The 14,682-nt window shown below is 42.8% G+C and overlaps 2 protein-coding genes and 1 gene segment (V, D, J or C); 2 read left to right on the forward strand and 1 right to left on the reverse strand.

Annotated features, from left to right (window-relative positions):
• LOC146548564 (Ig kappa chain V-III region MOPC 63-like) overlaps positions 1-14,682 on the reverse strand; it is a 92,686-nt gene that overhangs the window by 58,611 nt on the left and 19,393 nt on the right. The window contains 1 exon segment of the V gene segment in view: positions 866-899. Within this exon segment, the coding sequence occupies positions 866-899 (34 nt within the window).
• LOC146548567 (immunoglobulin kappa light chain-like) overlaps positions 1-14,682 on the forward strand; it is a 49,335-nt gene that overhangs the window by 16,955 nt on the left and 17,698 nt on the right. The gene's annotated exons all lie outside the window — the stretch shown is intronic.
• LOC146548568 (uncharacterized) lies at positions 10,716-14,090 on the forward strand. The gene is made up of 2 exons (XM_085263305.1): positions 10,716-11,836; positions 13,384-14,090. The coding sequence occupies exons 1-2, from the start codon at positions 11,257-11,259 to the stop codon at positions 14,088-14,090; spliced, it is 1,287 nt and encodes a 428-aa protein (XP_085119431.1). The 5' UTR covers positions 10,716-11,256.

The raw sequence follows: 14,682 nt of genomic DNA on the forward strand, positions 1-14,682 counted from the left end.
AAACTCGTTGATGTCGACTGCGCATGCTCTGAACATGTCCCAGTCGACGTCGTTGAGTGCGTCCTGTAGCGTAGCTTCTGATTGGGCAGTCCACCGTTTTACCTCCCTCGTGGTTACTTCTTCCCTCCGTATGCTTTGTTTATACTGGGGGATGAGGAAGATGGCGTTATGGTCAGACTTCCCAAAAGCCGGGTGTGAGACAGCTTTGTAGCCCTGCTTGTATGGCGTGTAGCAGTGATCCAAAATTCGATCCCCTCTCGTTGGACACGAGACATGCTGGTAAAAGTTTGGCATGACTTGTCTGAGGTTCGCTTTGTTAAAGTCTCCTGCTACAATGAGGGCTGCGCCCGGGTCCTTGTTTTGAAGCGAGCTCAGCACATCATGTAATTCGGACAAAGCCATACCTGTGTCCGCTTGGGGTGGGATGTAGACCGCCGTGGCGATGACTGAGGTGAACTCACGGGGCAGATAGAAAGGGCGGCACTTAATGCTCAGGAACTCCAGATGTGGCGAGCAGCCGCTGGAGAGAGTAGAAATGCTCCTGGCATCACACCACTTTCTGTTTACCATGAAACACACTCCCCCACCTTTGGTTTTGTTTGACTCTGCCGTTCTGTCCGCGCGGAGCACAAAGAATGAATCCGACGGAGTTACGGCCTGGTCCGGCACGGTGGGGGTCAGCCATGTCTCCGTGAAGCACAGAATGTTGCAGTCCCTCATTCCCCTCATCCCCAGACTCTGCTTCCTCCGTATCAGTGGGATTAAGGAGGTCCTCGAAGTATTCCTTCCACCGCCTGACAATTTTCTCAGTCGACGTAATATTTAAAACTAATATTTATTAATAAACACAGTTTAATTAACTTACTTCCAACATCCAGTCTGGTTCCGCCACCAAAAGTCCACCACAGTGATACAAACTCATTGAGCCGCCGTACAAAAACCTCTGGCTGTAGAGAGACACGGCTCTCTGACTCTGAAACAAACAAACTCAACTAAATCATTCACTGTTTGCACAGCAGCAATGACTCAGCTGATATGACTCCTTCAAAAACCATCATACAAATATTAGTTTAAATACAGTTAGATCCAAACATGTTTGGATGATGACACATTTTTACAATTTTACTTTGTACATCAACAGAGTGAAATCTGACTTAAACAATTCAGACTTGACTGAAATCCAGACCTTCAAGGCCCATAAAGCTCCTTATCCACGTCGAGTTTTGTATCAGCTGTTTAGGAATCTCAGCCATATTTAGACATTGTCCCACATTTTCAGAGGCACACAATTAATTGGACAAACCGAGATAATTGTTAATAAAACAGTTTTTAATATTTGGATGAAAATCCTCTGTAGACATCACTACCTAATGCCTTGTGTTGGGGGAAAACTCTGTAAAAAAACCCAGGAGAAATAAAGACACAATGAGACAAGATCACTTTTTATGCTTTAACGTGCACACGGGTAAGCTGTTCAGAACAACTCACAACGTGTACAGAGGCTGGGCACTTTTTATAGGAAAGACAGTGAGAACAGGATAAGAAAATACAAAACAGATAAAATAAACAACTCCATATGTGGTGCTAGTCTCGTCAGCAGAGAGCTGTGAGAGATAAAACAATCTAAAACAATATGTCCCAGAAACAAGATGTGTTTGCTGGGAAAGTCTAAAAAGATAATTCTAAACTAATCTAACCATAGGCAGAGGGCAGACAAAAGGCATCTTTGTACATTTAAAAGAAGGTAAAGAAACATAGAATCATTTTTCCTGTAACATTCCCTCCTGTTTTAACTTATTTTAAATGTATACAACAATTGTCTGTGAAGGTTATTTATTAAGTATCTTAAGCAATTTTTTAATTTTCAAAATGTCAGCATAGCAGAAATGGAAGTCATTTGGTCTAAAGAATAAAACAAAAGAAAATAATAAAAAGAAAAACATAGTAAATGAAATAACAAGTGGAATAAACAAGAAAAAATAATAAAACTAAAACTACAAAAAATAAAAGCAACAAATAAAAGGATGAGAACCTTATATCTAAAATGAAAACTTTATGCTTAAAATGAAAACTTCAAAAAATAAAAGGATGAAAACCTGCATAACCTACTAATGTTTTAATCAGTGCGTGATCACTTGACAAGTCATTTTTAATCACCACGTCATTCATTTGCAGTTATTACAAGTTCTCCTCTAACAGAATTGCAACGGGATGCTGGTCTTCTTCAGGCACGGCAACATAAGCAGTCATTGTAGTTGTTATCATCTTTGAAATCATTACTCTTAGACATGGCGGTGTAGCTGCTCCAGATGTGTGGTCAGTGACATATTTCTGCAGAATGGTCAAATTCTGCAAAGCTTCATAAATGTCTCCGCTTACAAACTCCTCCTTGTGATGCTGTTAGCAGGTCTAGAGTCAGTCTGTTCTGCAGCACCATCGTTCTGATGGCCTGCTGTTCTCCTGCTAAGGCCGTTCCCAGGGTCTTAGTCAAGTTGATGTGTCGTAGCAGAGCATATCGGTTGATTTCCACATGATCCCGCACCTCGGCAACTCCAATGCCGGGGATCAAGCTCTGTAAGAATTTCACTCCTCCTCAGATGCGAAACTCTGGTTCCTTTACTGCTTGGTGCCGTCCGTGCACATCCTGTCTGGTAATGAGTCTTTGTTTGTAGTATCATTCGGTAGCTGTAGTTGGAGCGACAGTTGAGGCTCATCAGTGTCGCGTTACTGGCACAGGTTTCGTTGAGTGAACAGTCCATACACTTCCTCTCGTTCCTCGGTGGGCAGAAAGTGTATATGTATTTGCATAGCAGTCAGTTTTATTATTCAAGTAAGCTGTAGTGTTCATAAACTGCCACCAGAAATTAGTGGCATAGCCATGGGGAAACTTGGTGTACTTTCCTTTGTCATACAGTGTCTGCCTTTTCTTCATATTGCGTGACTTGTTGTCCCTCACGGAAGCAAAGATGAGGAGCCCGGCCATGGTCAGGGCCACTGCAGTTATTAAGAGCCACCACCTCATGACGATGGGACACACCCTCCTGTCGCGAGTAGACCCCCCGGCCAGGAAAGCTGACCCCTCCACCGGGCGAGATCACAACAAGTGGGCAAGCCTGCCGTCAGCTGTGTTTAGATGGCTTCACTTACTGGCTCTGATGGATGCAAGATGGTCGTTCCGCTATTTTGCAAGCTCCAGTTTTTCCTTTGGAGCACTTTGATCAGAACCCAGTCACCGGGCTGTGATCTGCAAGACACTTGATAGACATCATTACATTCTTCGTCATTTACAATCATCTCTTTATTTTCCTACAACTTAGACATACATTTTGCTACTGAAATTGTATCTGCCTTTTTCACTGGGTAGATTTCTGGCCACTTTGAGAATACATCTATAACCACTAGGGTGTATTTTTACCCTTGGCATTCATTTAGCTCAATAAAGTCCATATGGCTTGTGTGGTCTCAGGTTTCCCTGAGCATTATATTTTTGACACGTCATGCACGTTCTGACAAATTGTTTTGCTGAGGTTTCAAAATTTACAGTGTAGAATTTACAGTGTAGAAATGAGAGTTGACAATACTGGTCAGTCCCCCCGTTGACAAATGCGTACAGCCATGAGTCACTAATGCCGCCATTTTGTGGAGGAATTTTGGCAACACTGGCTTGCCATAAAACACATCATTAAGTCGTTTGTCAGAACTGCACCGTGTTTTAACCATTTTGCCTGCTCTGCTGTGCTTGCTGCTTTTGTTCATTTTTCAACACATCCAGTGGAATCTGATGTGTGTTTACTGCCATCAATGTGATGTTTGTCTTTTGTCAGCAAAATTGTTGCCTGTAGTAATGAAAGAGTCAGTAGGCGTTGTAAGAGGTTGGCATGCTGGTTTGCCAGTTGGTGTAATCATTCCTCTGTTATGCCAAATTTTTTGCAAAATGATGCACAGCAGAGAAAACATACTGGCTGTCTGTATGTATGTTTATTAGTTTGTCTTTGTGTATTTAGCTTAGGTGTACTTGATTGCACTGATACACCGGTCTTCTTATAGCCCACACTACAAACACTGCTGTGTTGTTTTGTCTCTCTGTGCAGGTATGTAATGTGATGAAATCAGATATGTTTGGGATGGACGGGTTTTGCCCTATGAATTTTATATTAAGTGTGTCGTTTTGTCTCTCTGTGCAGTCCAGGGCCTATTATATGCCACAGCCTAAAGGCAGCAGAGTTGCAGAGGCTTGAGTGACCACTGACTATATGCTTGCAGGGTGGTGGGTCTCCAAGGACGACTTCTAACCCTGTTAAAGGCAACATGTGGAGTGCAACTTGGCTGTGTGGCATAGCTGGCTCTGGCCTTGGGACTGTGTGTTTTTATACAATTCTTAAGTGGGACACTGGACTGTTTTATCTTTTATCTCTTGATATATTTTTTGTCAATAAATTATCTTTTAGAATTTTATTGACTGACATCTTTTTGCCCACGACTGAGACGGTTGGTCAGACCTAGAGTCTTTCTTTGGGTGTGTTACAGCAGCTTCTGCTCTAAAAGAAACAAATAAATAAAAAGAAAAGAAAATGTGTAACATGCTCATCAGCTTAGCAGTGTCTACATATTTAATTCAGCTTCTCAATCCTGTAGTTTTAGCTGTTGTCTACAGGGTTTTGCTTATTGGTTGTTATTATAGGTGTGCTCTATATCTCAGCAATGTGTCATTCTAGGATGATAAGTTTCAAGCTGGTCAAGTGCCTCTATGCACTTCATTAGTTTAGTTATTCTCTGTATTGTCTTCATCTCACATGTCATTACACTGAGTTTCAGCAAACCTTAAGCTTGATGCAGACTACTGCTTAACAATTATCCACCTCACATCATAACCGATTAAGGTGCCTCTTCATATTAATATTATGTCATTGTTAATATTATCCTCTTTGTCTTATATAACAGCAATAGCATATTATAATATTTTATCAGTGTGTACCACTATACTACTCCTGAGCCAATTTGTTAGTTAGGATCATCTTATTCAGCAAACAGATAATTTAGAATTCATCCAATCTGCGGTCACATTTGTTCTCTCTGTTGCATGGCGGACCAGGCAGTTCTATTATAATATATTATTTATATTTTATTTTGTATCCATCAAGGGCTTCAGATGACCTGCAGAATCATCCTTTTCCCAAGGTGGAGACAGTTACCTTTTCACACACTGTCCTTGGCTGAACAATGACACAGCCTTAATATACTTTATTTATGTTATTAAAATATTTTCATGTGAATTATTTGCTTTATATCCATTTTATACATTGTGGGCATGGTCATCATGCCAACTGTGTTTCATTGATAATATCACTTTACAGGTTGTTATCCTTGCTATTATTAATTTCAAGTACTCTAAAGATAATTTCTACTGTAATTTTCCCTTTGTTCATCTTTATTTCGTACTTTTTATATTTATATCTACTCAGTGGGGTCTGTTTTCAACCCTTTTAAACTAACTCAAACTACTTTGATCTCTAGTTTTCACTTAATAAGGGATTATTATGTTCTTCCTGATATGGGTGTTGCTGCACATGCGGCTGCAGGAGTGAGTGATGGTTTACTAAAAGGATTGTGGACACTGCACAGTGTCTCGTCTTCTGGTTTTACTAAACTGGCAGTTGGATTCTGTTCTTCTGACTGTTTATATTTTGTTTTCTTAAATCTCTCTCTGTTTTTGTCCGGCGTCTGGACTTTTCTTTTCTCACCACTGCTCGTCAGCAGGAATGAGTTTTAATTTCACTTGCTTGATTACCCATCTTATTTATGTATTTACTTATTTTTGTTTATTAAGTAATATATACACGATACAGCTGCTATCACCTTCGCTGGTATTAGAGACGAGAGTGGTTGCTCACACGCCCTTCTACTTTCGGACTATTTCCAAAAGCGGTGTGAACTTTACGAGACGGAACTCGACCGTTCTCTCAACTCACCAGCACGTCAGTGAATAGCAGTAAAAGAAAAACACAGTAGGAGCAGCTCAGTCTCTTATTGGACCGTGAAAATTCAGCTTGCTCCGTTAATTAAAACAATACACACACACACATTCACATTCACACCTATTCGCGCGATCGGAACCCTTATCATAAGGGGAGCTGCCAGTCTTTCTGTAGACGAGCTACTTATTCCCTAGACCCTGTCTAGACCCAGCTGGGGGAGCTACCCAGAGCTCCAAACCTAACCCACAGAAGTGGGGAGCTTCCAGTCGACGAGCTCCAAGCTACCAGCCGACGAGCTACTTTAAACCCACAGAGGTGGGGAGCTTCCAGTCGCGACGAGCTACTTTCGCTATTTTAAATTCCCTGAATTTAAATTCCCTGAATTTAAAATACGCTTTTACGCAAGATTGTGTCAGTGTGTCTGTATCTACCTGGTCGGTGTCGCCGGGTCACCTCGATCGGGCCCCACCACCGTGGGTCGCTTTCTAAGACGTTGGCCAAGACCCGAATTTAACGCTCTTGGTCTTTTTCCACACACCTGGTGTGTGGGCTGTCGACAGGCGAACAACGTGGACTGGTCACGGAGATGGGACACGATGGAGGTGCTCCGGCTCCGAAGGACCAAGAAATGTTGGGGGAAAACTCTGTAAAAAAACCCAGGAGAAATAAAGACACAATGAGACAAGATCACTTTTTATGCTTTAACGTGCACACGGGTAAGCTGTTCAGAACAACTCACAACGTGTACAGAGGCTGGGCACTTTTTATAGGAAAGACAGTGAGAACAGGATAAGAAAATACAAAACAGATAAAATAAACAACTCCATATGTGGTGCTAGTCTCGTCAGCAGAGAGCTGTGAGAGATAAAACAATCTAAAACAATATGTCCCAGAAACAAGATGTGTTTGCTGGGAAAGTCTAAAAAGATAATTCTAAACTAATCTAACCATAGGCAGAGGGCAGACAAAAGGCATCTTTGTACATTTAAAAGAAGGTAAAGAAACATAGAATCATTTTTCCTGTAACACCTTGAATACATGGAGATCACCAAATGCTGTGTCCTTCTTTGAGATGCTCTACCAGGCCTTTACTGAAGCCATCTTCAATTTCAATTTCTGCTTCAGTTTCAATTTCTGATTTGACCATTGAAGAATATCCTATTTCTTTGCCAGAGTAAGTCGTGGGTGTTTTTTTTACAGTTTTCTTTGAGCCATTATCCATTTGCACTGTGAAGGGTTGTCCAGTGCTTGTGCAGCACTTGGTTGAATGTGAGCAGAGAGTAAAGATGTGTACACTTCATCCTGCTACCTGTATCAGCATTCACATCATCAATAAACACTAGTGCCCCAGCTACACTGGCAGCCATACACATCAGTGCCAGAACATTGGCTCTACCATCTTTGACAGGCGATGTGATTTGCTTCAGATCAGTTTTTCTCCTTTGCAATCCAATTGTGCTGAAAAATCTTCATCTTGGAACTGTTCCTGCTCTTTCAAATGTTTAACTGGCAAAGTCTAATCCAGTCTTCCAGTTCTTGAGGGTAACCACTGGTTTGCAACCAGTAACAGTTTCCTTTCATGAACATGACTCTTGATCTCTTGACAGTAGACTTTGAGTATGATACAACTGCCTGGGTTGGCTGTAGCTCAGAAGCATCTGTCCAGTGCATCTATCTGAGTCTGAATGTTTGTAAGAGTTATATAGAAAGCACCTACATAAGAAAAGCATAGAAACAATTCTTGTATTTCTTTGTGGGTGAATGAGACAAGTTGTGTAAAGTGTAGCCCAAAGCTCAGATAGAGGTCTGAGTGCTCAGACTACAACACAAAAGCACTGTAAAAGAACCAGTCCATTTCCCTCCCAAAGAGTGTTTTAGACCCATCAATGGGCTTCATAGTTTGTACATCAGGAGAAGACTTAACGTCGACCCCACCCCCGAATTTTTTTTTTCACAAAACACGTTGGCCAATTGAAATGACATGTATGAATTTACATTGTGATGACTGCTTATGTAATCCTGTTAGAGTTGGTGTGAAAAAACACAAACAAAGGGATGAACTGAAAAAAGGAGCTTTATTTGCTAAAACACAAAACTCTGAAAATAGGAACAAGGAGTAAAGTGGGTGTAGTGTGGGCCTCAAGGAAACACGGCTACAAGCAGAAATAAACTGAGGATTTAAATCAGGATAACGAGGGGATGGGCAACCGATGGGAACACAGGACGAACAAATGAGACATAAGCTGTGTCCCAAAACATCGGCTGCATCCTTCGGAGGACGCGGTCTACGTGGGCCGGGTCCTTCAAAGACCGAGAAGGCCGGAAGTGCGGGGCTGTGAAATGGGACGATCTAGCCTTCAGATCTGCGTCACCGCTGTGTCGGTGGTGTTTAATAAACTCGGCCGTCTGCTCCTTGTTATCTAAAATATAACAGGACACTGGCGTAAATTCTCGACCGTCTCACACTTCTGTTTAATCAGTTTTCTGTTTAACGTTTATTCAGCTGTGTGAAAATCCCGGCGGAACCCACCCGATGGATTAATAAAGTTTTATTCAATCTAATAATCTAATAACTTTGATCTCAGCCAAACCGATTTACTCCAGAACCAATAAAACACAGAAAAAGGCAAACAATTTCATTTTTAAGTTATCCGAGTGACTTATATCATGTTTAACCTGAGTAGCGAAAGAGCGGGGGTCTGAAAACGATGAAGCCGGGAGTCCGCTGCTCTCGCCAGCTGGAGTGACCATTGAACCCCCCGGCTTGCTATCGAGCTGGTGGGTAACAGACGTCTCCGAAAACGTCGGCACACTTTTGCAAATATGCGATGTCTTGATAAACCAAGCAGATATTTGTAATTTACGCAGCTACTTTCTCGCCTTAAAATATGTTAAAAGTTTATTTTGTGGCCCAGAAAGATTAATAAGAGTAATTTTAAAACTTAGTGCCATTGTTGGCAGCTGAAATTTGGCTGGGCCGCGCTATGAATTCTGGGATATGGTGGGCCACGAAGGACACACCCCACCCATCCTTCAAATTTGGGGAAATGAAGGACGCATTTGAAGGAGTTGACGAATTGGGACAGCCTTCGTCGCCTGGCTGTGACGTAATCGGCCTTCAAATGCGGCCTCCGGAGGATGCAGCCGACGTTTTGGGACACAGCTATAATGAGATGAGGGGGAAGCAAAACTATACACAATACACGTGAGACAAGGACTACCAAAATAAAACAGGAAACACAACATAGAGACAGAGAGCGAGGGACAGCGAGGGGGTAACATGATGGGCTGGAAAGACGACACAGATGAGACCAAGACAACCAGGACACGAAAGAGAACAGACTAAATAAATAGAAATATAAACAATTAAAGTAGGAAGCACAAATCAAGACTAAGAAACAAAATCACCACAATAATAAATAACCAAGTCCAAAAAAACACAAAAACACTGGGTCAAAGACACATGACACTCCTGAATAGTGGCGCTTGACAAGATCATCAGGCAGGTGTGTGATTGCCAGCAGGTGTTTGTGGTCCAGAAGTGGAAACTCCTCTCAAAGTCCTGATGCTGCACAAAGACGAGAACACCAGAACACACACACACAGTGATAGTGGAGGCAGAGAGAGAGCTGGTGGAGGAGAGAATGGCAGAAATAGCAGGTCAGACTGACTAGGACAGAAGGACCATGACAGTCTGCACGGAAAATCTACAGGGGTGTCGAACTCCAGGCCTCGAGGGCCGGTGTCCTGCAGGTTTTAGATCTCACCCTGGGTCATCACACCTGAATCAAATGATTAGTTCATTGCCAAGAATCTGGAGAACTTCAAGACACGTTAAGGAGGTCATTTAGTTATTTAAATCAGCTGTGTTGGATCAAGGATACATCTAAAACCAGTAGGACACCGGCCCTCGAGGCCTGGAGTTCGACACCTGTGATCTACACCTTCAACTTTCTTCAGATGTTAAACAGGAACCAAACCAAAACTTTAATTAGAAAAGTGAGAAGAATAAACTACATAACAGAGCAGATAAGAGAAATGGAAACACTGGGGAGGCTATAATACTACTACTACTAATAATAATAAAAATAGCAAAATCACCACAAGGTCCAACGTGAACAAGACCTGAAACATATCACGAGGATAACTAAAGTCAAAACAGGAATCTAAAAACAAACACAAGAATCAAACAAAGTTCATAAGCACTAGCACAGTAATGAAATCAAAGCAGGATTAAAAGTGCAACTCTGGGAACATGAAAAACTCAACATTGATCATCTCCTCTCATCACAAAAAATGACCAAGGTCCAAAAAATATAACCAGTATTCCTGTTCCTTTAAATCAGGGGTCTCAAACTTAATTGAGCTGTGAGCCACTGCTGGCACTGTCATCTCGTTGAAGGGCCAATTTAGTGTTCAAGCAGTGAAAAAACACCAACCAAACAAGAAAACAAATATTTCTGAAAATGTAGTGTTTTTTTATTTTTTTATTTTTTTATGTCAAATATTGTTTAACAAGACAAAACTGCAAACGTGAGCGCAGTACTTCACACTCTTAACGAACTGAAGCCTTTCATTGAACTACAAAGTAAACACATTGGTACTGTCTTTCTGGTTGTTTTAAAGAACTTATTGTAACATTGCACTCAACAGCACACAAACCCTCCCTAACAAAAAAAGGAACTTCAAGGGCCAAATTGTGTTGTAATTCTTCATGTTAGTGTGAGAGATACACATATTGACGGGGCCGGGTTATGTTAAAAAGTATAAATTGTTATACTTTGTTCATTGGTTCAAAGGTACCCCACACTTCTTTTTTTGTTTGCTTTTTTGTTCTGGTGTATTTTTCATTTGAACTGTTATTCTGCCAGAGTACTCATATTTACAAGATGGCATTGAACGCCCCATTGGTGTGTCAGGAAAACTCTTTTGTACATATGTTCCTTGAAGGGGATTTGGAGTCGTTCTTTTTCCACCGCAGCAAAGGGCTAGGAGTAGGAGAGGAGCTGCTGTATGTTTTTGTTATCGATCTGATTGTGAAATAAAGCATATGCAGTGAGAAAGCAACTCCCGGAGTCATCCCTGCCTAAAAGCTGCAACATATCATGGCGAGCCAGCCAGGAGGAAGGTTTGAAGAACTTCCAGCACAAGAGTGAAGCAGAAGCCTGGTTAGCGCCATTAGCTGCTAACGTTAGCGCTACCGCACCGCTGAAGAAAAACCTTTCTCCAAGCACCGGACCTGAAATCTGATGGGCTAAAGACAAGCTTGTGAGTACCCACAATGGAGGTAGAAGCCCTACGAGATAAGATCACCGCCAAACTCTGCCAGCTAAGTCGTGATCAGCTCATAGAAGTGGGTTATAATGTGAAAGGCTTTGCTACACCGCTAGATGAGCCTACAAAAGACACTTCCAGACGCCACCTGATGAAAGTTATAGAACATAAACTGGACGAGGTGGAAAACAGTTATACACCAGACGATGCTGTACAGTTTGTGAAGGAACTTTTATCATTTTTGGGCGAATATAAAGCTAAAGACAATGCGGCCGAGAGTGATTTTTCCCGCCCTTCAGACGCTAGAGACAAGTATGACGAGCTGCAGGAAGAAATTAGAGCGATAGGGCAGAAACTCAAGATGGCAGACGCTGCCCCGAGCCTCGGCCAGAACCTGCCGTCTTCTAAAGTACCAGAGGTGACAATTCGCAGGGAGTTTCGCATCTGTGGCCAAATAGGTGAGGGAGGGCAGCGCGATCGGCTGTCCTATACCAACCTGCTGCATCAGATGGAAAATGGACTCCGCAAAGGCCACAGTGAGTCAGAAGTTATTGAAGCAGTGATAAGAGCCATCAATCCAGGGGCCTGTTCTTCGTACTGTGCTAAGTGAGTTAGCTGGATGAGATTGTTGACGATTTCGCGTGATCCTGGATCGTTCGGTTCCCCGAAGCCCATCCGGGACTTGCTGTCATAGCAACAGAGCCGTAAGCGTAAACCTGCTGGGGAGCAGGTTTACTCTATGTAAACAGGATTAGATCGCGGCCACGCAGGTATGCCCGCGTCATTCATACGAAAGCAACAGCGATATTCCACCACTGTTTCACCATAAATAAATAACATCAATGTAACTAAAGACAATGCAGCACCTGATCCATTTATTGATTTCACACAGGTCATTTCCTAAAAAAGGGAAATGTACTATTAACATTCTATTACATGTATGTGATTATTACAGATTTAATTCATATTTCAGAGTAGCAATTGTAAATTACTTCGTGTAATCAAGATGAGAGACCACGGCTATAAAAGCGAAGGTGGATTTGGGAAGTCTGTCGCAGCCATGTCCTGTCCGTATACGCGAGCCACCCATTGCGGAAGGTGCAAGATTGATAAGGAGAGTCCTCAGAATTCAGCGTATATTGCGGGACAGACAGGATCCTTTAGCTCAGCGCGACAGTGTGCTCATAGAGAGATATCGATTTTCCCGTGAGGGTATTATTTACTTAACCAACTTGTTGACGAGGGGGTGCAGGACCACCACCTGTCTTTTGTTGCTCTGCCCTTTTCTTGGTTGCTGTTATAAACAAACAGATTATTCCAGGGTCTCTTTCCAAGAGACTAAAAGCAATATAAGTGATAAATATTACCATTCTGTAGAACATTCTTATATTTCACTTTTACCTGTTCCCATGTTCTAGTGGGTCCTGTCGTGGCTCTAATGTGAAAGAGGATAAAATATAACATATTATAATATAATGTAATATAATATTGGATAATATAGTGTAATATAATAAATCTACCCTACCGCCTACTGGTGTTGGCCAGAGGGGCCGATGGCGCGATATGGCAGCCTGGCTTCTGTCAGTCTGCCCCAGGGCAGCTGTGGCTACAACTGTAGCTGCCTCCACCAGTGTGTGAATGTGAGAGTGACTGAATAGTGGCATTGTAAAGCGCTTTGGGTGCCTTGAAAAGCGCTATATCAATCCACTCCATTATTATTGTTATTATTAAATTACTTACGAGTTTAATTTGTCAGCAACTTCCTGCCAGCCCTCGCTCCTTGCTTTTGCAGCCTTTGCAGTGTTCCCTTGCGTTCTGATTAAACTCTGAAACTCCTGAAATCCCTCACTCAAGAGTTCTTGCTCTGCTGCCGAAAAATACCGAGCCGAGCGCGCTCCGTCGACATTTTCGCCGACCAATCAGAGGGTTGCCGATCAATGTTTCTACTATCGATGCGTAGCCCCTTTTACGACACCCAGTGATGTCACATTACTGCGTCCAGCTGTACTAATCGTCAACAGCAGGTGTGTTCGGGGAACCGGATTAGCGCGCTCACGGTTAGCGCGATGGTTTGGTCTTGGATGTTTCATTTGATCTTGGATGTAGTAAGCGACGTACGAAGCACAGGGCCCAGGTCTCAAACTGCGTGATATGCTTGAAATAAAGACTGATTTGACACTCACACAGTTAAAGACAATATTAAAAGGACATTACAGAGAAGATGACACATCTGATTTGTACCAAAAACTGATAAATATTTCCCAAGATCCAAAAGAGTCAGCTCAAGACTTTTTATTCAGAGCCATTGAGCTTAAAGATCGCCTCCTGTATGCATCCAAGTACAAAGAAGCAGAACACTACAGTCGGGACCTGGTAAAAAGGAAGTTTTTGAGATCAGTGGGTACTGGGCTGCAAAATGACAACATAAAGTTCCAGATTAAAGCCCTTCTTGACAACCCAGATGTGACTGATGAAATGCTGATTGAGAAACTAAATGAGGCTGCCAATCTCGAGACAGAAAGACTGAACAAGTTAAAGAGGAACAATACAAAACCACCAAGAATCAATGAGCTACATACTAGGGATGAACCACGCAGCAACTCACAGATCCCCGCCACCAAGGAAGACAAGAAAAATCATCCTCCACCCGAAATGCACGACCTGGTGAAAGAGCTGAGGAACGAGGTTGCAGGGGTGAGGCAGATGGTTCTTGCTTCCCTGAATGCTGGCAAGTCGCAGACTACAAAGAGGACATCAGATGCTGGAGGACACCCGGAGGAAGAAAGGCTGCAGGACCTGCCAGAGCAACGGAGAGGGAGACAACTGCACCCACTGCTTTAAGTGTGGCCAGCCCGGCCACATCTCCAGAGGATGCCGAGCTCCACTTCAGCTGCAGGGAAATGCCAGAGGGCCACTGCCACGGGACCAGCAGTGACCCCACCGCCACCGCCACATCAGGAGTCCCGCCGCTGTGGTTGCTGCCACCAGAGAGAGTCGGTCAGCACCCCACTCCAGAGGTGTGCAGGCTGCTCATCTGTCAGTTACTGTTCTAAAGCCTGTCAGGGACAACACTGGCACCATCACAAACATGTATGTAAAGCGGTGAGGCTAGTTGAACAACATTTGAGGGAAAGAGAGAAAAAGGGGTGTTTGTCATACATGGGATATTCTGACCTTCTATCAGATAAGCAAGGACAAAAACTGGTGAAACTGATTGGTAGACGAAAAATGGTGAGATGCACTTTTGACAATGTACCAGTCACTGCATTGTGGGACACGGGTGCACAGGCTACCGTAATAAATGAGAACTGGAGAGTCAAGCACTTACCTCACACCACTATCAGGTGGATAGATGAACTCTTAGCAATCGCAGCTAATCAGACAGAGATACCATTTATGGGGTGGGTCCCTGTAGAGTTTAGACTGACGGGGG

This window comes from Mchenga conophoros, linkage group LG22, assembly GCF_057382185.1.
Source record: "Mchenga conophoros isolate Kocher_MC1m ecotype Shallow Benthic linkage group LG22, M_conophoros_male_GT1.1, whole genome shotgun sequence".
NCBI lineage: Eukaryota > Metazoa > Chordata > Actinopteri > Cichliformes > Cichlidae > Mchenga > Mchenga conophoros.